Source organism: Cyprinus carpio, chromosome B8 (assembly GCF_018340385.1).
Source record: "Cyprinus carpio isolate SPL01 chromosome B8, ASM1834038v1, whole genome shotgun sequence".
Lineage (NCBI taxonomy): Eukaryota > Metazoa > Chordata > Actinopteri > Cypriniformes > Cyprinidae > Cyprinus > Cyprinus carpio.
Genome location: NC_056604.1, coordinates 12918727 through 12943626, shown reverse-complemented (window position 1 = coordinate 12943626; position 24900 = coordinate 12918727). Strand labels below are relative to the sequence as shown.

Below are 24900 nucleotides of genomic sequence, written 5' to 3'. Positions count from 1 at the left end.
TTTCATTAGTTTTTTTTTTGTTTGTTTGTTTTTTTAAGTATTTCTATATAGTTTTACATTAATATTAGTTCAAATAATTTAAGTACTTCAGCTGTCAGGGCAACATTTAAATTGTTCATTTTTTAGATTTCATCTAATATATTACCATGGATGATTTTTCATAGTTTTAGTTTTAGTGAACAACAACAACACTGGCCTTTATACCAAAAAGTCTGTAGGATCATGAGAAACATAAATGTTCAAACTTTTGATTGCTTCTGTAGATCTGTACTGACTTTCATTGTTAAGCCTTACTGCAAATAAAAATGTCTTCATAAGGTACTTTACCCAACACAGAAAAATGGTTACACGTTTAAAAAAGATCTTTATTTGAAAATCTCAAACTTTACAACTAAAAATCTTTAGCATCCTAATTTATAAATTACAAAATTAAAGTCAGTGTTTTGTCCTTGAAAATGTGGAAATATCACTTTCTTTCTCTCCTCTTCTTTTACTGTCCTGTTAACAGTTTCATGCAGTTCATCCATCTTTCTTTCCGTTAACTGAAACAACTGTAAGCCCTGCCCACAAACAACAACCCAGGCTCCTCCCTCTTGACCAAACCACGCCCACAACCCAGCTGCATCTGCAGTGTGTGAGAACAGCACCTTCAGTGGGCGGAGTCCGTCACTGTTCACACTCCACAAACACAAGCGCTGGTCCGGTGAGGTGGACACCAGTAGTGTGGAGCTTAGTAAACATAACCCTGTGAGAGGGGAAGAGTGTGCCAAGGGCACTGACCAATGGGCAAGCAGCTGTAGAGACACGGCTCCATTTTCTTGCTTTTTCTGATCTATCTTAATATGCATTAGAGACAGCTGTCCATCATCTCCACCACTGGCCAATGAGATAACATTTTCCTTCATTTGCCTCATTTCTCTCCTAGGTGAAATGGTAAGCGCATTGACTCCACTTTGATGGACAGGTATGGAAAAGAACGGGGCTGATGGACCTGAAGCACAGACAGAGTAAATTGTTATTTGCATATACACATTTTAGAGTTCTATAACCAGATTCGAGCCTGATGGCATCCGAAACTGTGGTACCTAGCATTGATTCAGTCAGTTTTTTATGCTCTTGGGACTGTAATGAATGAAAAATTCTTTTATAAATTTTATACAGACACACATACTCCACCTTTAAGTCAGAGCAAATGCACTGTAATTTTTTAAACCTTAATAACTGTGGTCTCAATGAGATGTTGTTGTATGAAAAACAACTGCAAGATTCTTAAATAAAATAATAATAACAATAATAAGCATGTTTTTTGGGGACAGGTCTGGAACAATGTAAGTACATAAAGACAGATTTTATCATTTTATTTCTGACTGAACATTCCCTTTTAACATATATAACGAATGCAATCAAATAACACAAATCATTAAGTTCTTCTTAACTACAGCATGACAAGGACTCAGTTATTCAAACATAAAAAATCAGCACGTTATTAAATGTTTATGTTCTGGTGTATGCATGACTCACCCTGCCAGCTGACACTAGCCTTACTGTTCAAAACTGCTGTTAAATCCCACACAGATATACAACCATCTGTAGTGGCACTGAACAGCAACAAAAGCCTGAGACAGAAAGAGGACAAAGGAAAATAAGTTTAAGAAATGTTCAACTATGGAATAAGTGTTTGATAAATGCACATCATGTCCTTACTTTCTGTCTTGGGAGTCCTCCAGCTTGTAGGTGGCGACGCTGAGCACACACCTCTGATGGTAAAAACACTCCCAAAGCATGTCAACACTCCTACTGCTCTCAGTCACACTGAAAAGCCTACAAATGAAAACACACAGTCTCAATACATTAATTATAGAATGTTTAAACATGAAATATATTGCATGAAACTCTTAAATTCATATGTTCATGATCTTTATCCAAGCTACCTTACTGCACCATCACTACAGCCCAGAGCCAGCAGGACACATTCAGTCCCATTATGCACAACAGCCATAGACATGTACCTGCAAACATGAGATAAAATCATAATGTAATCTTTCACAATAACCCCTGTACATTGTATTGTCCGCCCTCTGGTGGTTAGAAATCTTCAGCTGCAACCAACAATCAAACAACATTGGACCCAATTGATTTTCATCCTATAGGCAATAAAAAACAACACCGAAACATTTTCCAAACTATCATTTTCTGTGTTCTACAGAAGAAAGTCATACAGATTTGGAACATCATCAAGGTGAGTAAATGATGACAGAACTGTTCTTTTTGGGTGAAGTATCCCTTTAAGCATTATTTGAACTCTAGGAGAGAGTATTTTAACATATACATTCACAAACACACACGCACCTTGTCTCTGGATCCATTTTGACAGTCTTGTGTCTGTTCCGCTTCCGTTCCCACTGTTCATCCAATCGATGGCCAGCTATCTGTGTGACCTGACAGACTGGCTGACCCTGCTGCTCATCCAAACGAATCAAGAGCCGGTAACACTGCAGCTGGGCCCGGCCACCCGCAGAAAACACCAAAGAAGAGAGAGAGGAGGTATCGTCATCTCCCCCTTTTTCATTTGTTTCTCTTCTTCTGATTGAAGCCAGCACACGAACATTTGAGATATGGTCCGTTAGAACTGAAAGCACTTTAACAGTTCCACTCTCTGCACTGATGGCGAGTACACCTACTGTGGTATCCTCCCCTCCAGTAACAAAAACTTCCCAAAGTTCTGAAAATTGTCCAGTCTTGGTCAGACTACCAAGGTGACAAACACAGCTGATGCCTCGTCCATGTAGCCCCTCTTTCAGTGTGTGTCCATTCACATCGGTTTCCGTGGATGCTAATGAGCGTGATGCCATGACAGCTCCGTGCTTGATGAACACAAGGGTACCTTGTCCAAGTGTATGTGCTTGAGGATCTGTGTTGGCGTATATCGGGCATTTATAGGCCCAGGATCGATGGCCGCCTCCACAGGCAACTGATAAAAGCTTCTCTTGTCTGTGAGGGTCCCATATAATGAAGTGGACCGAATGGAAGCCAACCATTACAAACCGAGTTTCGGCTACACTTGCACTCTCTCGATTGATTGTCCTCTTCTCGATTCTCTCATTCAGCAACTTTTCCTGTACCTCAGGTCCATCCGAGCCCAGAAACAGAACTTTCTCTATCCAGTCCATGCCTCTGCAGGCTCGTTGAACTCTACGTACCTTCAGGACGTTTTCTTCAACAGTTAGTATTCTTACAGATCCATCTCGACCTGTACTGTAACATAAGTCTTGATACTCACACACAGAAGTCACACCTTGCTTTCCATGCACTCCATAAAGGGTACTGATGGGAGACAGAGGACGACCATGGTCTGTTTGATTGTTTTCAGTTTCTTGCTCTTCTAAGTCTGTTCTTTCTTCATTTCTTCTGTCATTCTCTTCTGTTTCAGTGTAGAGCAGTAGTGACCCTCTCCGGTCACCACACAGGTACAACCCCTTTCTCTGGGACAAGGTAACTGCAGCAGTCAGCCAGCGTTTGGCACAGGGTGGCAGCAGGAATGGAAGAAGAGTTTCCTCTTGCACATGCAAGCCTGATTCATCCTCTGTCACTTTTATTGTCCATCGGTAAACCAGTCCCTCTGAGCCTGATGCAAGAAGACACCAACTCCAGGACCCTTCAAACAATCCTTTGGCCCAGAGTACAGAGTGAACTTTACCCTCGCCAGCTCTTAGCAAGACTCCCACACCTGGCTGCCCTACAAGGAACACCTGTACACCTCCGTTCAGATTACCCACTGCACACACCCACACAATGCAATCTGAATTCTGGACTTGGATGCTTGTGATCTCCATCACACAATAGGACTGGAATTCTGCTCCCCCTTGCCAAATGACATCCCAGGAGTCACCCAGACTAATGTACACCTCTCCTTGATCAGTACAGACCAGAATTGTATTCGATTCACCCTCACCTACTAATAGGACCACTTTGGGACAACCCTGCCCTTTAAACCCCAGATCCAACTGAGTCTCTGCCTGAGTTTCCTCACAGTCTTTCTTCTCCTCTGCCACTCTCCATACTCTTACCCCACCATCTGCACCTCCAGTAGCCATCCATCCCTCCTTACAGCCTATACTTTCCTCACTGACAGCCAGAGCCCTCACTCCACCTGACCTATGCCCTCTAAATGTACGTCCCACCTTTCCTTCACCTCCCCATTCCCAGAGCAGGCACGCTCCATCTTCTCCTGCACTGAACACACGGTTTGGTGCAAGCCGGACACAGAAGACCCGTGCCTGGTGCCCATAAAGCACACGAAGACATGTTGGCGATTCCTCTCCACAGCCTGCATCTCCACCCAATGTGCCGACACTCCACAAACGGACACTACGGTCATCTGAGGCAGATGCCAGCCACCCAGATTTCTCAAGGTAGCAAAGGCTGAAAATAACTCCAGTGTGGCCCAACAGGCGTCTCTCTACCTGGGACTGGCCATCAGGTTTGGTCCCTGTAGGCCTCCACAGCACAAGCTGATTGAAAACAGTCCCACCTACCAGCACTAAAGAATCCCAATTTGGACCAATCATAAGTGCTGAGTAGAGAAGACATGTCTCTACGCAGGAGTAAAAGGAAAGAACATTACCAGACTCTGCATCTAAAAGCAAAACAGCATTGTGAGCCAAGGATATGCCTAACAGTGGGTGTGGTTGTTTTTTCAGCCAGTGAATGTCCAGAACCCAGTCTTGAAGCTCCAAGAGTGGACCAATGAGTTTTAGGCATCGTCCTCCAGTACTGAATCTGACAAGCCGAACTCCTTTTCCTCCAAAAACAATGATGTCCTCCTTGTCGTTGTCCAAAACAGAACTTTCAGATGAGATTACATTGCTGAACTGTCTCTCTCCAAACTGATGTTTTCTACTAGGTCGTATCCCATGGATACGGTAATTATGAAGAACATTTAAGGATGCGTATTCTTTAGGAGATGCCTGAAGACTGTACACAGAGAGGACTGGTCCCTCACCTACAAAATGACACAATTAACAGGAAAGAATTGATCAAATTAATATAAATATTTTCTTTAAGATAAATACACAAATGCACATTATGGATATTGAGAGACATTTGAGCATTTCCCAAGCACATGTTCCTATTAGTACAAAAGGAAATTTAACAGAGGAAGTAAACTCAGATCGTCTTTGCCAGGATACAAAACTCAGCAGAAAAAACACCCCAAAAATGGCCCATGAGTCATAGTCTGCATACTTTAATCCAACATGGGTTTTTAGCTCGATGTTTTGCTACCTGCTCATTAAATGAATGAATGTCAGTCACCTGTCAGCAGGAAATCCTCTCCCAGGAACTCCAGTGCAGTCACTGGAGCAACAAGCACAGTGCTCTTCATCACAGCAGACTCCACAGGAGATGCCATCTCGCGGTCTAAACAGCAGGCTGAAGACTTCTGGAGCACAACGGAAACATCACAGCATTATTCACTATTGTCAAGTAAATGAAAATGAATTAAATGCATACTGTTTGCAATGGCTTTTATGATCCACTTTTTCGTAATAAGCCTACTGGGGAAAAGTTCCACTCAAAAAGACTGAAATGAATCATAAAGTTGTGCAATAAATAATTCCTATCAATTAGTCTGACTGAATGAGCTGTACATTTTTCTTTATGTTTTATTTTCCGACTGAAGGAGAATACCATAATGTGACATGGTACAACAACATCTATGGCAAGAGCTCCTGTCAGTCCAATGCATTCTTCTCCGTCTGACTATTTTCTTTTTTTCCCCTTTCCATTCTGCCATAACTTGACTAAAAAGATTACATTTTATTATGTTTACTAGCAAGTCATTGACTTAACTTATATCAAGAGAACCAAACACATGTTAATGTTTGGGTAAATAAAAATCTCAAAGGAACTCTAAATAAATACTTTAGGTCAAACAACATTAATTGTATCATTTAGCCCGGACTAACCTCACCCTGTTGGAAATTCATATTAAGTTGGTTGTTGTGTTTCGGAACCTATAACAGTTTGGTTCTTTACTTTTCTGATTAATTAAAATTATAAAATGCCACAATCTTGTCATTACATGCTCTTAATACAATTTAAATGAACAGCTAACAATTTCCAAAGGACAACTACTATAAAGTGTGTTTTTCTACAAAGGATCGACGGAGGATCTACCCATTTATTAAAAAGAATGAACGTCAGTCGTCATCTGTCAACAGGACAGTTAACGTTACCTTTAAATGAATTTTCTAGCAGGGACAACAACAACAACCCTGTCAAGTTCAGTTTGACTTACGCTTCCCTTGTAGAGATCGTGTCTTTATTTTTCGGTGAGGTGAAATGGAAAAGGGATGCATTCTCTTTCATACTGGTTCCAGCATGTTTTGTGCTACATGCATGTGTTCTCGCTTCCTCGTTGACATCGCGCAGCGTCCAATCGCGCTCTTCAATACTGCACACACCGCACCATCCTCGCCGTCAATTGGATGAAACGAGTCCTGCGCTTCCTACTGTAAAAAAACGCGTAGATTTGTGCATTTGCCTGATGCACAAACCATATGTATTGAGTGCATCTCATGAGAATGGTATACAAATCATATAAAATGCACAAACCACTGAACTGCCTTTTTTTTAACGCCCGGAGCGTCATTTTGCGCATGTGTCTCCAGTCTGTTGTTTAAATTTCTTACGGAGCGCTTAAACCCAGGGGGTGGGGACAAAGTATAATATTTTCGGAATAAAATCGTCAGACTGATGATTGCATGTAAGTAGGGTCAATATAAATAATATAATATCAGTTTGTCATAAGCTGTTGTGTAAAGGCTCGAGAGATTTATTAAGAACAGAGCTCTAGCTGTAGTCTTAAATTGCAGTTCAGGTTCATTTCGGTAGTGCGATGCTCGGGTTTAGCGCTGTGGCTAACATTAATGAGACCAGCAGCGGATCCATAATCATAGTAATAATAATACATTGCAGCCTGTTCCACCTGCGCCTGAATTATATGGGGAATCTGTGATTTTGAAGGCTTGTTTTTTCTTTGTTCATTCTTGCATTTAATAGCGATCCGAATTCTGAACGAATTGTTGAGTCTGACCATTTCAATGAGTCGGTTAAACTAGTTCACAGAAACGGACTGAACGATTCGTTTTCGAAACAACCTGAATGAGCCGAGGATCGATGAGTGAGTTGCTACTGAAATCATTTGGAGTGAACCGAACATTTTGGTTAAATTAATTCTAACTAAATAGCTGAATTGTTACACATACAATTAATTGGAAATGTATGTTCACAGTTGGTTTTAATAAATATAATTTATCAAGTGCAAAAAATGCAAAAAAAATAAAAATGTGCAAAAACATTTCAGCCAAGAGATGTTAACGAATGTTATGACAATGTAAATACACTATATTTAAATTATGAATACGTTTTTATTATTATTATTATTATTATTATTAGCTGCATGGCTGTAAAAACTGAGACAAAAGACAATACAATAAACGCTTTTATCAACAAAACGACGACGTCACCATGTAGAATAATCGCTGAACTGTTTTTATCAACCGGCTCTTTGAAACGAACTGTTCAAAAGAACCGATTCTCATAAATCAATTCGTGGAGCACATTAGGCTTTCCCCCCAAAGATCAAATGTTTCATTAATTCTTCCAAGAGGAGGAGAAGCAGATATTAAGATTTAAAAACAGCAATTATTCCCTTCATTTTGTTTTCTGTCTGCTGAATTACAGACTCCACATGTGTACCTGGTGACCCCTTGCGCATCAGGTGGATTTTAACATATCACTGCAGCTGAAACTCTGGAAGTGCACTGCACATGACGGCACCAAACCAACCTCACCTTCCTGTAGTGCTGGAGTGTAAGACTCAAAAACTAACACTGTGATACTGCAAATGTTACCATGTAAAAAGTTTTCAAACTAGACTGTTGAAAATAATACTAGTGCGATACTTTGTAGATTTTCTACAAATGAAGTAACACACAGTACCTCAATATAAGCCTTCTTACCCAGTTACACACATATACACTCATGCTGACCACCATGACGTACCGCATGCCAAACTTCACTCTGGAGCAGAAGCTTTTCCTGCTTCGGAGAATTCATGCGGTGGTGGACACAGTCCAGGACTTTCGGAAAGACACCAACACTACTGTGCACCGGAACGCTGTATGGGCAGAGCTGGCCCAGGCCTTCAATGCGGCGTTCCCTAGTCGACCCCCCAGCAGCATCGGCTCTCTGAAGACGCTGTGGAAACGGCTGAAGGTGGAATGTCGTGTTGCGCTGCAGAAGCGACAGGAACAGCAGGCAGCTGGGCTTCCTGTGTCTGCCCTCACGCAGGTAAACTGAAGTCTTACGTTTCTATAATTCAGTTATATGGTTTGGAAATTCTAGCAACACACAGTGTGGATGTGTGTGGTTCTTGTCAGGTGCAGAGAGAAGTGATTACCCTCGTACCGAACCTCATCTCCTGTCTGGAGGAGGTAGATGGAGATGGCAGCTATGCCTCGGTTAGGGGTAGCTCACCTGGAGCAGGTAATTAATAGTCATGCCATGTCTATTACAGGATGAAATATTACCACTCTTCCCAGCTGTCAGCTCTGTAATTATACAAGGATGGTGATTAATTGAGTCATTCTCTCTCTTGTAGTGATGGGGCTTTCAGGCACTAATGGGAGTGAGCATGAAGATGCTGACCACAGTCAAAATGATGTAAGACTGAAATCAGCATTAAAAGAATGACTAAAGTACCTCTTAAGCTAAACGTTTTCTTTTATATTGGAGATTTTATTATAAAAATATGATTAACTCTCTTATGGCATGGAAAGCGTACTTGCTTGCACCATTATATTTTTAAGTGTTAACATTTTACATGCAGTAAACAAAGGAAATGTGGAGAAAATGTAATATAAATGTATTTATTCATTTATAAATAGACATAATAATTTATAATTATATACTGAATACACTACCATTCATATGTTTTGGGTACGAAATTGTTTTTTAAAGAAATTGACAGTTAAGACATTTATAATAAAAAAATGTGGTTTTGTTGAACTTTCTGTTCATCAAAGAATCCTGAAAAAAAAAATTAACCGTTTCCACAAAAATATTAAGCTGCACAACTGTTTCTAACATTGATACTAACAAGAAATGTTTCTTGAGCAGAATATTAAAAAGTTTTTTTGAAAGAACATGTGACACTGAAAACTAAAAATTTTGTAGTCACAGTAATATATTACATTATAAAAAATAATAATAATATTTCACAATATTGCTGTTTTACTGTATTTTTGCTTTTTGCAGCTTTGGTGAACATAAGTGACTTAAAAAAAAACTTTTAAAAAATCTTATTAAATAAAAACTTTATAAAGATATATAAATATAAAATTTTTAAAGGGGTCATTTTTGTCATATTCTGTGTTCCATACACTAGACATATACATTTTCACCAGTGTTGCATTCATTGCAGATTTCCTGTGTTTACTGCATGTACAATACATGCATGTATACTCGCAATAGAGCATGCCACTTTGAGACTTATTACATAAATGTACAGCAATTATGATTCTATTAAACCTTTTTTTACAGGAAGTAGACAGCAAGGAGAACTTAGCCATTGAACTTGGATTGGTCTCACCGACTCACCCACCTGTTAACTCTGGGATTCCTCCTGGCACTGCCTCCTCTCCTCTCCACTCACATTCAGTCTCTTCCAGGTCCAGCCGTCCCTCTCTCATCTACCCAACCCATGCAGGAAGCACCTCAGGGCTGGGATCAGGGACTAGGGGTTCAAACTTCGATACCCCACACAGAGAGCCTGTGGTGCCACGTGCTCCTGCCGGAGGAGCAGTTGAGAATTCATTACCGCCAATGGACTCTTATACCTCGAACTCGAAATGGGAGGCACGTCGACAGGAACTGTTTGAGCTGGAGCATCAGCAGACGATGAGTCTGTTACTGCTGCAGCAGTGTGTGTGGGAGGAGAAGAGGAAAGCAGTGAGACAAAAGGAGAAGGCGGCGCGGGCCAAGAAGAGATATTATCAAGCCAAACTACGGAAGATCACCACAGATCCTCCACCTTCCAGTAGTGACAGCGAGGATAACGAATATCTACAGACTTGAACTCAGATGTTTATGGCATCTTAGCTATGTTTGCTTTCTTTTTTTGAAAGTCATTTTTTATTCTAGCAATGCTGTTTATTTACAAAACAGTATATTTTTTATTGTGGACTAAACTTAATTGGTGTTTAGGAATGTACCATGTGTATCATATGGAGGGGGGAATTTACTCGTGCAGGCTTTGTACCAGTAGCCAATACAAATCTGATTTCCTTTCATACTCTCTCTCATCAACACTGATGCTGCATTCCATTCAGTCAAAAGTGGGATAGTTAAAGGGATAATTCACCTGAAAATTGAAATTCATAATGTACTCCCCCTCATATTGCTCCAAACTGTGTGACTTACTTTCTTCTGTGCAACACAAACAAAGTTTTTTTTTTTTTTTAATGCCTCCATACAATAGAAGTAAATGGGTCATGTGTTGTTAAAAAACAGTTGAAATATTTCTCAAAATATATTCTTTTGTGTTCTGCTGAAGGAAGTAAGTCATACATGTTTGGAGAGACATGAGGAGAAGTAAACGACAACAGCATTTTCTAATTTTTTGGATGAACTATCCACAGTCCGACAGACTTAGATTATGACTTGAATCAAATCGTAATGCTAATGTTAGCATTGCAATTGTCAACAAAGAAGCCTTTTAGCATCCAATTTTGCTAGCATTTGTTTTACATGAGTAAAATTGTCAACATAAAAGCTCATTTACCATTTTTTACAAGCCTGTGAGGTTTTATTATAATTTAAATGTAATTACTTTGACCTGTTAATTAATTTAATTGGCTTAAAATAGTGAATGTTTATCATGCACTGTGTCTCTCTGGGTCTCTTGTTTAAGTGATATCATATAACAAAAACAACTGAAAATCTTATGTTTGGGAAGTTTTCCAAAAGCGAGACTGGAAATTGGAGTGCAATAGTCAAACATGTCCATCTAGTGCATGTTAAAAATGGAAAAGCAGCACAGTGGAATGCAAAAATGCGTTTTTTGTGAAAATCTCAAAACCCTCGCACATTCAGGCCAGAACTGAGCAGTGAGGAGATGTTTAGTCCTGATACTTGTGTTAGATGAGAAGAAGAAATGAACTGAAATGAGATTTCTAATGTTACTGTATTTTAATTTAATGCTTGTGGATCAAACCAAGGATTGAAGTTCTCCAAGGCCCCTGTTTGATGCTATATGCATTACATTACAAACATTAAAAATTACTGTGGTAAGAAAGTACACTGCAAATATGAGGTAAGAAAACATACAGAAGATACAACATTACAACATCCATGTGTGGAAATATTTCAGGGGTTATTGCCAGTCCATAATCTATCCTTGGATACAACTCATCTGACTGTTTTAGGACAGCGTCTTTAGGACCAACCTTTAGATTTAGTTCACTGTAGCTCATTTATACTATGCAGGTTTTTTCAGGTAAATAAGTGCTTCTCTTAAAGTGACGAGTGCTTGAAGTTAGTTCAGTGTTGTTGATTTACTTGTCTTAGTATACAGTGTTTGGGAACAGAGCACTTTGTTCTTTTGCAAAATATGAAAATCTTAAAGGAATAAAATGGATATTCTGTCATCATTTTCTTACCCTCATTATGTTCCAAACCTTTGTTCCATGTTGTATGAAATAAAGTCATACAGGTTTGGAAAAACATGAGGGTGAATAAACAGTACGTTCATTTTAGATTAACTGTCTTTTTAGGAATGTTACAACAGTAGACTGGAAATCGTGTGTGTAAACCAGTGAAACAGAATGTTAGACTGAATTAAACTAGTGAGAACCTTCCACTGTAAAAGCAGATGTAAAATTTACATTTAGATGTAATTTCGTTTGACTGAAATTCAGAAAAATGTGTAATGTGATAAACAAGTTACTTTTTTAACCATAGAAGTGTTTGTCTTGAATATAAATATATATAAACATAAAAACATACAGAAGCGTGGTAGCAATAACTCTTTTATTGACGCCCAATAGGTCTCACTTTCATCTCCCATTGGTAGCAGATTTATTTTCTGGAAACCCCCATAAGTAAAAAGGATACAACATGTCCCACATTAAACATGTTGAGCCATTACACATTCCCCTTTTCTCTTTCCCACCCAATCATTGTCTTCTACCGCTCTCGCTCTCTCTCTCTCTCTCTGATGGACAGAGGATATTTCTTTTCCCAGAATGCATTGTGAACAGAAGAGAAGGGGGGCATATCAGAGGATACATGTACAAAAGTTTCACACATAAAACATATGAAACAGATGAAATCTCGCTCTTATATATATAAAAAAAACTCCCATACGCACTTCTTTATAAACACCCCAGCAACGATTATGGTAGAGAAATGAATTTCAATAAATATTAATAAATAAAATAAATTAATTTAATGTCTGTACAAGATAAAGTTATGCAGTAATAAATAAAATATAAAACCATGAATAGAAAAAGTACTGGAGCACTTTATGACAGGTAAGAGGTATAAAAGAGATGATACAGGGCACTCTTTTTGGCAAAACTCATGGTAATACTGCAAATGACTAAAGAGATAAAGTCATATGATGAAGCACGGTTTCCCTTTTAAACAGGAGCTTGATATTTTGAAACCATCTCACCTTAATGGTTGTATTTAGCTCATTTTACAATGTTCCATCCTCTGAAGCACTAAAATTATTCAATACTTCACAGAGACAATAATGAGCAGTTTGGCCAAAAATATTCCAGAAACTGGACAGGCATTTGATACTAGCATGAGTTTGTTGGGATTTGTTGAAGAAATGTGTTTAGATCAAGCTAAAATCTTCCAGTCAAGTCACCTGTCTGAAAACAATCCATTGACTGACAATCGTTACGGTCCAAACATATCTTCGGTTTCATAATTCTTTATAATTACAATCACTGTCTCTGGAGTTTCCCACCATGCATGTTTGGGCCAATAAGTTCTGCATTTACACGGACCAATCCTTTTCTTCTTAGACTCTCTCCGGTCTATCAGGGGCGTGGCTTGTTGCATAAACACATGTTGGAGTGGAAAGTCTGGGAATGTTTGGGACTGTTTTGGCTCAGAATGGGTTTGAAAATGTTTTTTTTTTTATCCTACCCACTTAAACACATATCCACACAATCTTCAAAAACATCACTAGAGATTTTTCTTCTTTGATCTTTGATGAAAAAGATACAAAAAGTATAAAAATGTTCTGTACAGTTTTTTCCTCTCTCTCTTTGTCTCTGATCAGTCATCTCAGCTGTTGGTCTAAAATCTGAGGTTTGTAGTTTGGATTAATTGAAAGTCATAGAAATCATCACCTCTGGTTTGATTTCCTGTCTGTTCTCAGGAGGGTGATAGCTCAAGCCCTTGATGAACAACTTCACTCTCATGTCCTATGCTTTTCCCAGGGTGAAGTAGGAGTCCTGAACGCTCCGGTTGGCTATGTCCTGTGATTCTTGAGCCCATCTGCAGAGGTGCATTATGGGACTGTGAAGGAATCATCAAGATTGTCCATCACTTCTGTTAACTCTTCAAAGAGAAAAAAGAAAACGACAGAACAGGAAAATAGTCAATAATGTCATCCTGTACATAATTTAGTGCTATTTATGTTACATATTTATATATCTTGGTGGCCAAAATAATTAGAACACTAGTATTTTCAGCAGCTAAAAAATGGTTTTAAGTCAGTTACTTCTATATTTTGCTGTAGTGTGTCAGTAGGAAATATCAGTTTACATTTTCAAACATTAATTTTGCCATTAATTGTAAAAGTCCAGTGAGATTTTTGTCTGACATGAACAGCCAGTGCTCCACACAGAGATCTGATCTCATCATCATCATCATCCAGTCTGTCTGGAATGACATGAAGAAACAGAACAAACTGAGACAGACTCAATCCATGGCAACGTCTCCAAGATGTGAAATGTAAATAATATAAAATATTATTTATATAGTTAAATATAACAATATAATAAAGCATGCATAACATTTTATAAAACATTACAAACTATATATATATATATATATATATATATATATATATATATATATATATATATATATATATATATATATATATATATATATATATATATATAAAATAGTAATAGTATGTTTACACAGCATAATAGTAATAGTAATATATTTTAATAATTATATATATACTTATTTATATACTTTTTTACATATATAGTATAGAATGTTTTTTATATTTTAAAATGTTAAACAAAAATTACAATTATTATTATTATTATTATTTACATTATTATTAATTAGGACTATTTTAATAAAACCCAGTAATTATTTTGTACTGTGTGTGTATGTCCACATAGACACACAGACACAATAATATTTTCAAATTTATATATTTATATTGTTTAGGATGTTTTTATTTTTAATAGCAATTTTCATGTTTAATGTTTTTTACTTGTAAATGAAAAAAAAAAAAAAAGTAAAGAGCTAAAAGTAAACCACACAAAATTTACAGCGTATCACCATGCATTTTTCTGTATGGAAAAGAGCAGCTTTGACATTTTGTTACTGAACAGAACCAAGGATGACCATGAAACAAATAAGGAATACAGAAGGAGACAAAACAGGGGCTGGACTTACTCAGAGTCAGGTGACACTTCAGAAACGCTCTGAGAGGTTGCAGAGAGAGGAGGCGGGGAAGGGGAGGGGCCTGCCAAGGCAGAGACAGGGTTAGGGGGCGGGGTTAAGACAGAGGAGCTGAAGGAGGCGAGTATGGAGGAGAGAATATCCAGGTGTTCACTAGAGGGCGGGCGACTGGATGGAGCTCCAGGTGCAGCTGCAGATGGCGGGTACCTACATGGGGGGGCAGAGTCTAGGCGACCGCGGCGAGAGGGCAGGGTTTCCTGGGGTTCCTCTGTGATTGGTGGAGGGGGTGAGGAGGGTGGGTGTGGCTCAGGGTGTGAGAGCTGTCGGGGCGGCAGGGTTCTCAGCCACTCCCTGCAGGGCTGCGCTCCGCCGTTAGATTCCAACTGCTCCCGGGACCGACTGCTCATAAGAGCCCCTCCGAGGTGCTCCCGAGAGGCCTGTTGCCTTGTTAGAGTGTTAAGCTGCGTTCTCGAACCGCTTAATGAACCCTCTGCCCCCATTAAACCCACCATGCCACCCCTGCCCACCAGATCCTCCCTGGAGGCATGGATACTGTGAACGGGGCCCAGCCTCTCTCTGGACCCACCCAGGTGTTCGACATCAAGCTCGCGTCGTCTCGGCAACAGGTCAAGGTTGTCCCGAGAATGCTGGCGTCGCGCAAGCGAATCCAAGTGTTCACGGGAAGAGTATCGGGAAGCAGGTTGGGACAATGAGCCAGTGCCGGAGTACATACGACCGTAGGAAGCAGCTGGGACACCTCTGTGACCCAGTGTTGAGGTCCTGTACCAAGACATCTCACTGGGAGCGCGACCCACGGCAGACAGGCCCTGCAGAGCAGGAGGGCATCCCAGGCGATTCTTCAGGATTCCTGAGATATTGGATGCAGAGGGGTTTAGTACGGCTTTCTATGCATTGATATTAAAATTCTGTCAATACATGAAAATAGCAATAAGCTAATAACTATTTTCATGTAAATAAGATGACCATAAATAAATACAATAATAACAATTAGATAAATTGTTTTTATAGATTATGTGAGCATTAGATGACAGCATCTAAATGCAAAAATAGAAGGAATAAACATGCAAAATTATTAGCCAATACTGGATAACATTTTGAATGAATGTATGCCTCACCCTTGCGGTGTCTGTGTGTGAGTCCGTTCTCATCTCCGCTGGTCAGCGCTACGTCTGGCTGGTTGTTATTAGCTGTGTCCTTGCTGTAGTCGCCCCCTAGGCGGCGCTCTGAGCCCCATTTCTGCAGTGAGTGTGCCTCGCAGCCTTCCAGCGCTGGCCAATAGGAGAGCAGGTCATTGCCATCCAGATCTGACACATAAACAATCCCATACACTAACAGTTGGGTATCACAAAACTAAGAATGAAACTAGCTTTCGGCACTCCTCTGGTTTCAATAACAGTGACATAGACAACTGCAACAATAATTTTGGTACCTTTTCCACCATTGTGTGTGGGCTCTGTGAGTAAACGTTTGCTGTGTGTAGTCCGGTTTGTTTGGAGGGTGGATGGGTGCGTGCAGGCGGGCGTTGTTTTTACTCTCTGTTTGTTGGTTGGATGGACTAAGTTCGTTTTTCTTTGAGTGAGAGATCAGAATCTGAGTCTGAGTCCTCACCTGACAGACAATCAGAAGAACAGATAAACTAAATGACTAATTCTGACATGACATAGTCATAAACACTAGAATTTAACAAGTAAAGAATGACCAGCGAGCAGTTAAGGAGCGTGTGGAAGTGTGAATACATACATGCATGCAGGTTATTGCGTGTTAGTGTACCTCCGTTGCGGTGAAACATTGCCACGTCCAGGTCAGTGGCCCCTGTGTGACCAAGAGTGTGTTCTAGAGTCTGCCGTGCCAAGAGATTCTCCCTGAGAAAAGCATATACGCCAACTTTCAGGCTTTCAGTTTGCTACATATGGATACATACAGCAGGTAGTCAACAAAACTGCCTACAAATTTTAACACGTTTTCACGGTTCAGCTTACAAATGATGTATAATGTACAATATGAAAATAAGAAAGTGATATACAATCTACAGTTGTTTATCTTGTATTTTGCATTTGTTTTATTACAAAATACACTGCTAAAAAGTATGTGGTCTCAAGTTATATATTTATTTATTTTATTATGTTGTTGAAAGAGCTCTTATGTTCATCAAGGCTGCATTTATTTGGTCAAAAATATGGTTAATACAGTAATATTGTAAAATAGTATCAACTGTTTTGTATTTGAATATATTTTAAAATGTATTTTTTTTCTTGTGATGGCAAAGCTAAATTGTCAGCAGCCACTGCCCCATTCTTCAGTGTCACATGATCCTTCAAAGTCATTCTAATATGCTGATTTGGTGATCAAAAACATTTATTTTGACTTATAAATGTTTTATAACATCATTTATTTGAAACAGATTTCTGGCAAAAAATTTTACTGTCACTTTTGATCAATTTAAATGCATAACATAATAAAATAATGTATAAATCAATAAAAAAATAAACAAATCTCACTAACCCCAAACAGTAGTGTATATTATAAGCATAAGAATTTGAGTGAATAGTATAATACAGCTATAAAACTTTACATAAATTTAAATGACACAGTTTTTTATGAATGAACATATTTATAACATTTATTAACAATTAATATATTTTTATAACAACATAGCATAGTAAAAAATATAGTACAATACATAGCTCGTTCATCACACCTTATTCTAAAATATCACCAATATTTTTTCCTATACATGTTATACCTTATTTCTTTTCAAATGTGCTTATTTTTAGGTATACATAATTTTAAGAATTGTGAATCTGAAACTGATGTGTTGATGTGTTGACAGACCTGGCACTGCTGACGGATGAGATGGTTGAAGTTCCGAGTGTGATCCGGTGTAATCCGCTCTGCTCCAGCAGGGAGGAGCTGTTGTATGGATTTTGGCCCTGCACACATACAAGCAGGTTACAAATCCACAGGCTTATTTTCACTCCATGAGGTCAAATATGGGTTTGAGTTAAAGATGTGTGTGTAAAACTGTGCATGTGTCGGGGGTCATATGATAATATGTATGTTTGTGTTCACTAACTGTAATCTGCGGCGGTCTGGGAGGTTCTTCACTGGGGCTTTTCTTGCCCAGACAGGCCAGTTTCCAGGCCTCCTGCACCTCAGAGTTCAGGATAGTAAAAACCAACAGTACAGCCAATCCCTGAGACACGTGAGTAGGAGAATATCATTACACTGCAAGTAGAACACAACTAACAAAGTGTACAGGGTAAAAAATGCAAAAATGTCAATGACAAACTCAAGCACACAAACACACTTAAAAGAAAGAGATGAGTAAGAGCCAGTGCACACTTACCTGTACGCAGCAGAGGACAATGAACAGGTAGTGGAACGCCAGGACACTGTTATTAACAGCCATAAGACCAAACAACCAAACACATGTACTCAATAATAACAGGAGGAAGGCACTGCGGATAGTAGAACTGAGATATGGAGAGAGAGAAATAGAATAAAAGGAATTAATGTAGAATAAAGTGGCGAAAAGTAATAAATTCTGTGCTGAAAATTTGACACAATTTGACGCTAGAAACGCATGCAGGGAAGAAGCACCATTATAACCAATATAACTTTCACAATGTTTGGAATATAATATAATATAATGTTATTTAATATATTTTGTTATTATATAATATATTTTGTTTAATAATATAAGGTTTGTTATTTATAATATAATATAATATAATATAATGTAATGTAATGTAATGTAATGTAATGTAATATAATATAATATAATTTTTGGCTGGGGTGTAAAGAAAAAATGCTCACTTTGGTTTTAAAACATCTTCTTTTGTTTTTAGCATAAGAAAGAAATTCATACAGGTTTGGAACAATTTGAAGGTGACTAAATGATGACAGAATTTTCATTATTTAGGGGTCACCTAAATAATATTCACGATGATAAAATTATAAGTTTCCACTGCCACTTTCCAAACTGATTGTTCCTGAAAACATGCATGTTGTACTCACATCACAGGCAGTTTCTTTATCTCCTTCTGCTTGGGGTTACATGTCATACGCAGGACCATTAAAAACATCCCACCATTCATCTGTAAACAGAGAGAGATTTGACAGTTTAGACAATCATTACAGTACTTCACACATCCAGATAGAAAATTACAAATACACATAAAAACACATAAATGGCGCAAACAACACAAACACACTGAAAAGCAAAATACCAGGATGACGACGCTAACTGGTCCTGCAAAGCTCCACATGAGCTTATCGTACATGGAGATCCAGCAGAAATCTGGGTTGCCATACCCCTCTGGATCCAACCCAACTGCCAACCCTGCAACACACATATATGTCACAGAGCATATCTGCCTGAAAGTACACATGTGTGTGTGTGTGTGTGTGTGTGTGTGTTTACACACCTGTAATGATAGCAGGGACTCCCCAGCCAATAGCATAGTAGAATCTCATTGCTCCATAGTTGATGTTTCTCGCTTCTGTTTGCATACGGTAAATATGAAGAGCTTCCACAAACAGCCACGCAAATGACGACATAAAGAAGTAATGGAGCAGAATCGCAACCACCGTACACAGGAACTGCACCAATCAAAGAGAATTAGACAGAATGAACCAATTAGACCAGAGAATAGACAATAACAGCATTAGTTTTATACTACATTAAAAGAATATTTCTTTCTATTGTGTTCTTGTCCTGATCAAAGTGGGAGACGCTGTGGCTTTGTTGTTTGCACATGGGTTCTGACTTATTGAGATTTGGTGCTCAGTTGGGTGTTATGAGTTCAAATCCAGCTTAAACCATTTCCTGATCTCATTAACACCACTTCCTGAATGCTATCTGCAGTACATGTCCAAAAAACAGAATCTAAGGTCTAAAATCAATACATGCCAGCCAAGTCAATTTTCGAGAGAGAAGATGAATTATCAATGAACACATACTCGATCACATACACACCCACATCCCATTACAGTGGTTGAAATTAATGAACTCAGCAGTAACAGGCTTTTAGTGTGAGTGGTTTGCACTCCTGAGAATAACTTCTGTTAAAAATGGTGTTAACCTGCTTTAGAAAGAGAACTAATGTGTGAGTGTCTGTCTGAGGACGAGAGAGATACAGTGAGAGTGTCTGTCAAGAAAAGTGTGTAATAATGTCTGGTTCCCAGCGCACAGCATAGTGTAAGTGGCTTTTGTACCATATTGCGCTAATGGCTGAAATGTCAGTTTCTGAATGACAAATCATATTCAAGCTGCCAAGTGCTTTATCCTGACAAATAGGCTGGCTTTCTACTGAACTATTCATGATCTTTAATACCTGCTGTTACACTTGCCTTTATAAAAGCTTTAAAATATAAAGTGGGCTCTAAACGTCTGAGACCACTTTGTTAAGGTGCTAAAACAAAGAAAAATAACTGACAATATGATGAATTTTTATATATATATATATATATATATATATATATATATATATATATATATATATGTGTAATATTTACTGTTTATATGAAATATTATTATATTTAACATTATATATGGTATTTAAATATAAAATATTTTATATTTACATATTACATTTACAGTTATATATTTTACATTTTTACAAATTATATATTGTTTGAATCAACATTGCATTGAATCAACACAATATTGTGAAATATTATTACAATTTAAAATAACTGTTTTCTATTTTAATATAATTAAAAATTTAATTTATTTCTGATGGCAAAGCTGAATTTTCAGCAGTCATTACTCCAGTTTTCAATGTCATATGATCCTTCACAAATCATCCTAATATGCTGATTTGCTGTTCAAGAAACATTTATTATTATCATCAGTGCTGAATATTAACAGTTGTGCCACATAATATATTTTTTTTGAAACCATGATACATTTTCTTTCAGGATTCTTAATCAATAGAATGTTAAAAAAACAACTTTTAAATTATAAATGTTGTTTCATGTTCCTTTTGATCAGTTTAATTCAGATTTATTTCTTTATTATTTAAAAATGATGTGCTTTATCTATTTATTATATTTTGGACTATAAATAACAATGTACATTCAGCACAAAGGAAACTACACAGATTGTGCTTGTCTCTTACAGTGTTTTGGTCTTCGAGCCCACCCAAACTTTCTTTGTCTGTCTCACTAACCCACATTTAGATTCAGACACACACAGACATCTCTCTTCTCTGACCTGTTGTTCCGTCTGGTTGATGCCCAGCAGGTATGTGAGGTGGGAGAGGAGCGTAGCGGCAGCCATGTTGGAATGAATGCTGCGTGTGTTTGATTTCAGTCCCCTCAGGCACGATCTTTGAATAAAAACAGTTAGGTTAGAAGCCGCCATGGAAACTGAGAGTGAGGAGTACGTTACTATGGCGAGGGTCTCCAGGTCACCCTCTAACTGCTGCTTAGCAAACAGAGAGAGAGAGAGAAGGGAAAAGATATCAGCAACGGTGCTTGTGCTGAAGGAGATGTCACTGTGGAACATCCTGTTGCTATGTAGTATTAGATTCTTGAAAAACGTGAATATTTCTTGTAAAGAATAGCTTTTCAGTAATGTGACCTTGATCGTTCTTTGTTCTGTGTGTGTGTGTGTGTGTGTGTGTGTGTGTGTGAGTGCGCATGTACATCACCTCTCTCTGTGAGCTGTCCATAAGGACTCCAAACGTTCCCAGTCTGTGGCACTGACAGCGAACATGTGAGGTGTTCCTATAGACCACACTACAGTCCCTCACCGTCCAGCAGCCTCCTGCTGATACACTGAACACACACATTCACAGCATTTACTGCTTATTCCTTACATTACAGACTATCGTTCAAAGGTCTGCCGTCTGTAAGATTTTTTTTATGTTTTTGAAAGAAGTCAAACACACTCAACAAACCTGCATTATTTGATAAAATATAAAACAGTAATATTGTGAAATATTTTTACAATTTAAAATAACTGTTTTCTAAATTAATATGTTTTAAAATATCATTTATTCCTGTGATGACAAAGTTGAATTTCCAGCAGCCATTACAGCAGTCTTCATGATCCTTCATAATTAATTATAATATTCTGATTTAGTGCAAAACAGGTTTTGCTGTTTAATATTTTCTGGAAACAATGACAGATGAATTATCATTAATGTATCATGGTAAGGGAGATTTAAAAAGAAAGAAAGAAAGTAAGGCATTTTTATTTAACGAGGACCAATTAAAATGATCAAAAGCAAAAGTACAGATTTTAATATCAAATAAATGCTGATTTTCTTCTTTATCAAAGAATCCTTAAAAAAGGTATCACGGATTCCACAAAAATATTAAACAGTTGTATTAACTGTTAAAAAAATTGATAATAATAGAACCATTATTAATAATTGAGCACCAAATCAGCATAGTAGAATGAAGTCTTAATTATTTCAAACTTTTGACCAGCAGTGTAATGTAATGGTTTGGTCAACTGATGGTGATTTAAAGGGATAGTTCACACAAAAATGAAAATTTTGTCATCATTTACTCACCCTCATGTCGTTCCAAACCTGTGTAAGTTTCTTTTTATGTTGAACATAAAAAAAGATATTTTGAAGAATGCTGGTACTCAAACAGTTGATGGTCCCCATTGACTTCTATAGTATTTCTTTCCCTACTATGAAAGTCAATGGGGACCAACAACTCTTTGAATACCAGCAAAACATTCTTTTGTGTTCATCATAAGGAAGAAACTCGCACAGGTTTGGAACGACATGAGGGTGAGTAAATGATGACAGAATTTTCATTTTTGAGGTGAACTATTCCTTTAATAGTGGTTTTGTTTGTCCTTGAGACATGAAATTGAGTAAACAAAGACAGCACACACAGACTTACGGGCTGCTGTGATTCCACTGCACACACAGTGGCTTGCTGCGGTTGCTGGTCTCCAGAAGACGAAACTCCAGCAGGACTGGAGTGTCCAGAAAACCCTCCACAAATGTCTGGTTATTGTACACAGAAACACTCACTACAGGCGAGTTCAACACAGGGTGTCTGGGTAACCTGCAGAGATGCACACACATTGTTAGAAAAACAATCACACTCATAGATCACAGTGATACGTGTGTTGTTTATCTCTTTCTAACCTGACGCCACGACGGTCTGTGTGGTATTTAGGGGGAAGTGCGGCCCCTAGGCTTCGATAAATAAGGAGGATGACAATGGAAACCGGCGCCTCTTGCAGTGACAAAGAACGCCGCGCTGCTGTTGCTTCTAACGTCTGATTGGCCAACAGGTTCACAGGGCCAGCAGGAGATGGAGCTGAAACTAAAAACAGATTTATTGCTCAATGCTTTTAAGCATTGTAAATGGATTTTAAGAGTGTATATATGTGATACTTACAGAAGTTGCGCTGTGACACTAGTGTAGTGGGGGGCAGCACAACATGTGTGTGAGCGTCCCAAAGCGCTTGACCTCGGAACAGAGTACTGTGATACCGTGGAAATCGTCGCCGCACGTGTGTGTGGTTGTCAACGCGATCCAGAGTCATGACTGCAAAATACAAACACACACACTGTGTGAACTACAGGATTCTTTTAATAGGTCTGCTCTCTGTAGTGCTGCAGTTTTTCTTGCTGATCCTGCCGGAGGTGCACACTGCAGGTGTTAGTCTCACATTGATCTTTCTCAACTTCACTTCACACTGCACATGACAGGTTATTTCCAATATTTACTTTTTCCCACCATCAGCTGACTAAGATGCTCTCTCCTCCAGAGTGGAAGTGCTATGCTTTTCACAAACAAAATGCATATTTACTGGATTGAAGCAACTAAATATGCCACACATTATTTTATAAAAAAAATATATATTTAAAATACAAGTGATATATTAGAAGTATTATAATTATTATACCCATCACAGTAAAAAATAAAAATCAACAAATCATTTAATGATTAAATAAAATTTACTAAGATTTTTTTTTAAAGTGAGGATTGATATTTAAATATATATAATAAATCAACAGAAATGCTTCAAAGACTGTCTCAATGAAAAGCATTTTATCTGAAATCAATTTTCAGAGGTCGGTCAAGTTAATTTGAGGCTTTTCACTCCCTCAAAACCCAGCAGAAATCATTCTAAGATGCTGAGGCATGAGTAACACTTCCTTTTATGATCTGTAGTTTCTTTGATAAGAAAAGCATTTATTTGAAACAGATTTTTTTCAATTGAATGCATCCCTGCTGAATAAAAGTAATTATGTCTTCTGTATGTGTTTGTTGTGTATTAATGCTGACCGATGTTTGGGGCAACGAGTGCCACAGGATTGAGGTAGGTCTGCTTCATGTTCTGGGCGAGTATGCGGGTGTACTGCTCTAACAGATCGGCCAATCCCGCCGCTCCAGTCTGACCTGAACTTTGACCCCTCCACAATGCAGCGCTGCCCGGACCCAACAAAACACTACAGCCGCGCAACACATTCTGCAGAGAGAGACAGACCAAAGCAAGACATTAATCAACTAGTCTTGTCAAGTTCAATAAAATTTGAATGTCAAATTTCCAGCTATTCATCAGGTCCCTAAGGTAATACACACCTCATTGAAATGTGCATCCTGAGTAGCTGTCAAACCGAAGCCTGACTGGAGGCTCTCAAAGGTCAGAAGGCGAGACAGCAGTCGCTCGGCTATCTGAAGGTCACTGCCATAGAGACGGGTTGTTGCCTCTGTGACATCACGAAGCTGATGGGCCAGTTTTTTCTCAATGATGGTGTTGAGTTCTGTCTCATTTCTTTCTAAAGCCTCCAGCTACACACACACATTGAAAAAATAGTTATGTAATATAGACAAGCACTGTGTGAAAGTTATGGATCTTAGGCCTGTTTCACTCATCCTGTGTTGACATATTCAATTCAATTCAGCTCATTTCTGCTGAATATTTACATTTTACATTAGCTTTGCCGTAACAACATGTCATACTCAAATAAAATAAAATAAAAATAAATACTAATTTAAAGAGACTGTTATTAATCTAAAATTAAATCAAAATGAATATGCATTTTTTATACAGTACATTTAATAATATTATATATATCCATATACACTATGGAAAGCATTATTTACTGGTTAATATATTATTTATTGGTTATTTATCTTACAACCAATTCTATATTATTGAGC

The 24900-nt window shown here is 38.2% G+C and overlaps 3 protein-coding genes across 4 annotated transcripts in view; 1 reads left to right on the top strand and 2 right to left on the bottom strand.

Annotated features, from left to right (window-relative positions):
* Positions 1 to 10: 10 nt before the first annotated feature.
* Positions 11 to 6597, bottom strand: wdr6 (WD repeat domain 6). Of its 2 annotated transcripts, XM_042729804.1 has the most exons (8): positions 6299 to 6597; positions 5314 to 5440; positions 2350 to 5002; positions 1932 to 2009; positions 1705 to 1821; positions 1522 to 1616; positions 665 to 991; positions 11 to 622 (listed from the first exon to the last, which is right to left on the bottom strand). In XM_042729804.1, exons 2-8 carry the CDS (start codon positions 5408 to 5410, stop codon positions 402 to 404), a joined length of 3588 nt encoding a protein of 1195 aa, XP_042585738.1. In that variant the 5' UTR covers positions 5411 to 5440; positions 6299 to 6597; the 3' UTR covers positions 11 to 401. The 2 variants fall into 2 exon arrangements, with proteins under 2 accessions (XP_042585738.1, XP_042585736.1); XM_042729802.1 differs by having other exon boundaries at positions 13 to 991.
* Positions 6598 to 6628: 31 nt separating this feature from the next.
* Positions 6629 to 11977, top strand: LOC109066885. The gene is made up of 6 exons (XM_042729840.1): positions 6629 to 6766; positions 7747 to 7875; positions 8029 to 8355; positions 8445 to 8550; positions 8666 to 8727; positions 9607 to 11977. Exons 3-6 carry the CDS (start codon positions 8047 to 8049, stop codon positions 10138 to 10140), a joined length of 1011 nt encoding a protein of 336 aa, XP_042585774.1. The 5' UTR covers positions 6629 to 6766; positions 7747 to 7875; positions 8029 to 8046; the 3' UTR covers positions 10141 to 11977.
* A 102-nt stretch (positions 11978 to 12079) lies between these two features.
* The window catches only part of celsr3 (cadherin, EGF LAG seven-pass G-type receptor 3), a 46576-nt gene continuing 33755 nt past the window's right edge, over positions 12080 to 24900 (bottom strand). Inside the window, 19 exon segments of the mRNA XM_042729800.1 lie at positions 12080 to 13641; positions 14725 to 15598; positions 15867 to 16055; positions 16181 to 16238; positions 16241 to 16359; positions 16522 to 16613; positions 17584 to 17681; positions 17825 to 17944; positions 18098 to 18224; positions 18769 to 18848; positions 18981 to 19093; positions 19179 to 19353; positions 20969 to 21178; positions 21408 to 21534; positions 22621 to 22788; positions 22872 to 23052; positions 23128 to 23277; positions 24022 to 24205; positions 24319 to 24528. Of these exon segments, the coding sequence (XP_042585734.1) occupies positions 13614 to 13641; positions 14725 to 15598; positions 15867 to 16055; positions 16181 to 16238; positions 16241 to 16359; positions 16522 to 16613; positions 17584 to 17681; positions 17825 to 17944; positions 18098 to 18224; positions 18769 to 18848; positions 18981 to 19093; positions 19179 to 19353; positions 20969 to 21178; positions 21408 to 21534; positions 22621 to 22788; positions 22872 to 23052; positions 23128 to 23277; positions 24022 to 24205; positions 24319 to 24528 (3303 nt within the window). The 3' untranslated portion in view covers positions 12080 to 13613.

Coding starts and splice junctions, on each gene's coding strand:
- wdr6 (XM_042729802.1), bottom strand. CDS start 5,410: ATGGCATCTCCTGTGGAGTCTGCTGTGATGAAGAGCACTGTGCTTGTT. Junction 5,003..5,313: donor AGAGGATTTCCTGCTGACAG/GTGACTGACATT, acceptor GTCATTTTGTAG/GTGAGGGACCAGTCCTCTCT. Junction 1,822..1,931: donor TGTAGTGATGGTGCAGTAAG/GTAGCTTGGATA, acceptor TTTCATTTGTAG/GCTTTTCAGTGTGACTGAGA.
- LOC109066885 (XM_042729840.1), top strand. CDS start 8,047: ATGCTGACCACCATGACGTACCGCATGCCAAACTTCACTCTGGAGCAG. Junction 8,356..8,444: donor CTGTGTCTGCCCTCACGCAG/GTAAACTGAAGT, acceptor GGTTCTTGTCAG/GTGCAGAGAGAAGTGATTAC. Junction 8,728..9,606: donor CTGACCACAGTCAAAATGAT/GTAAGACTGAAA, acceptor CTTTTTTTACAG/GAAGTAGACAGCAAGGAGAA.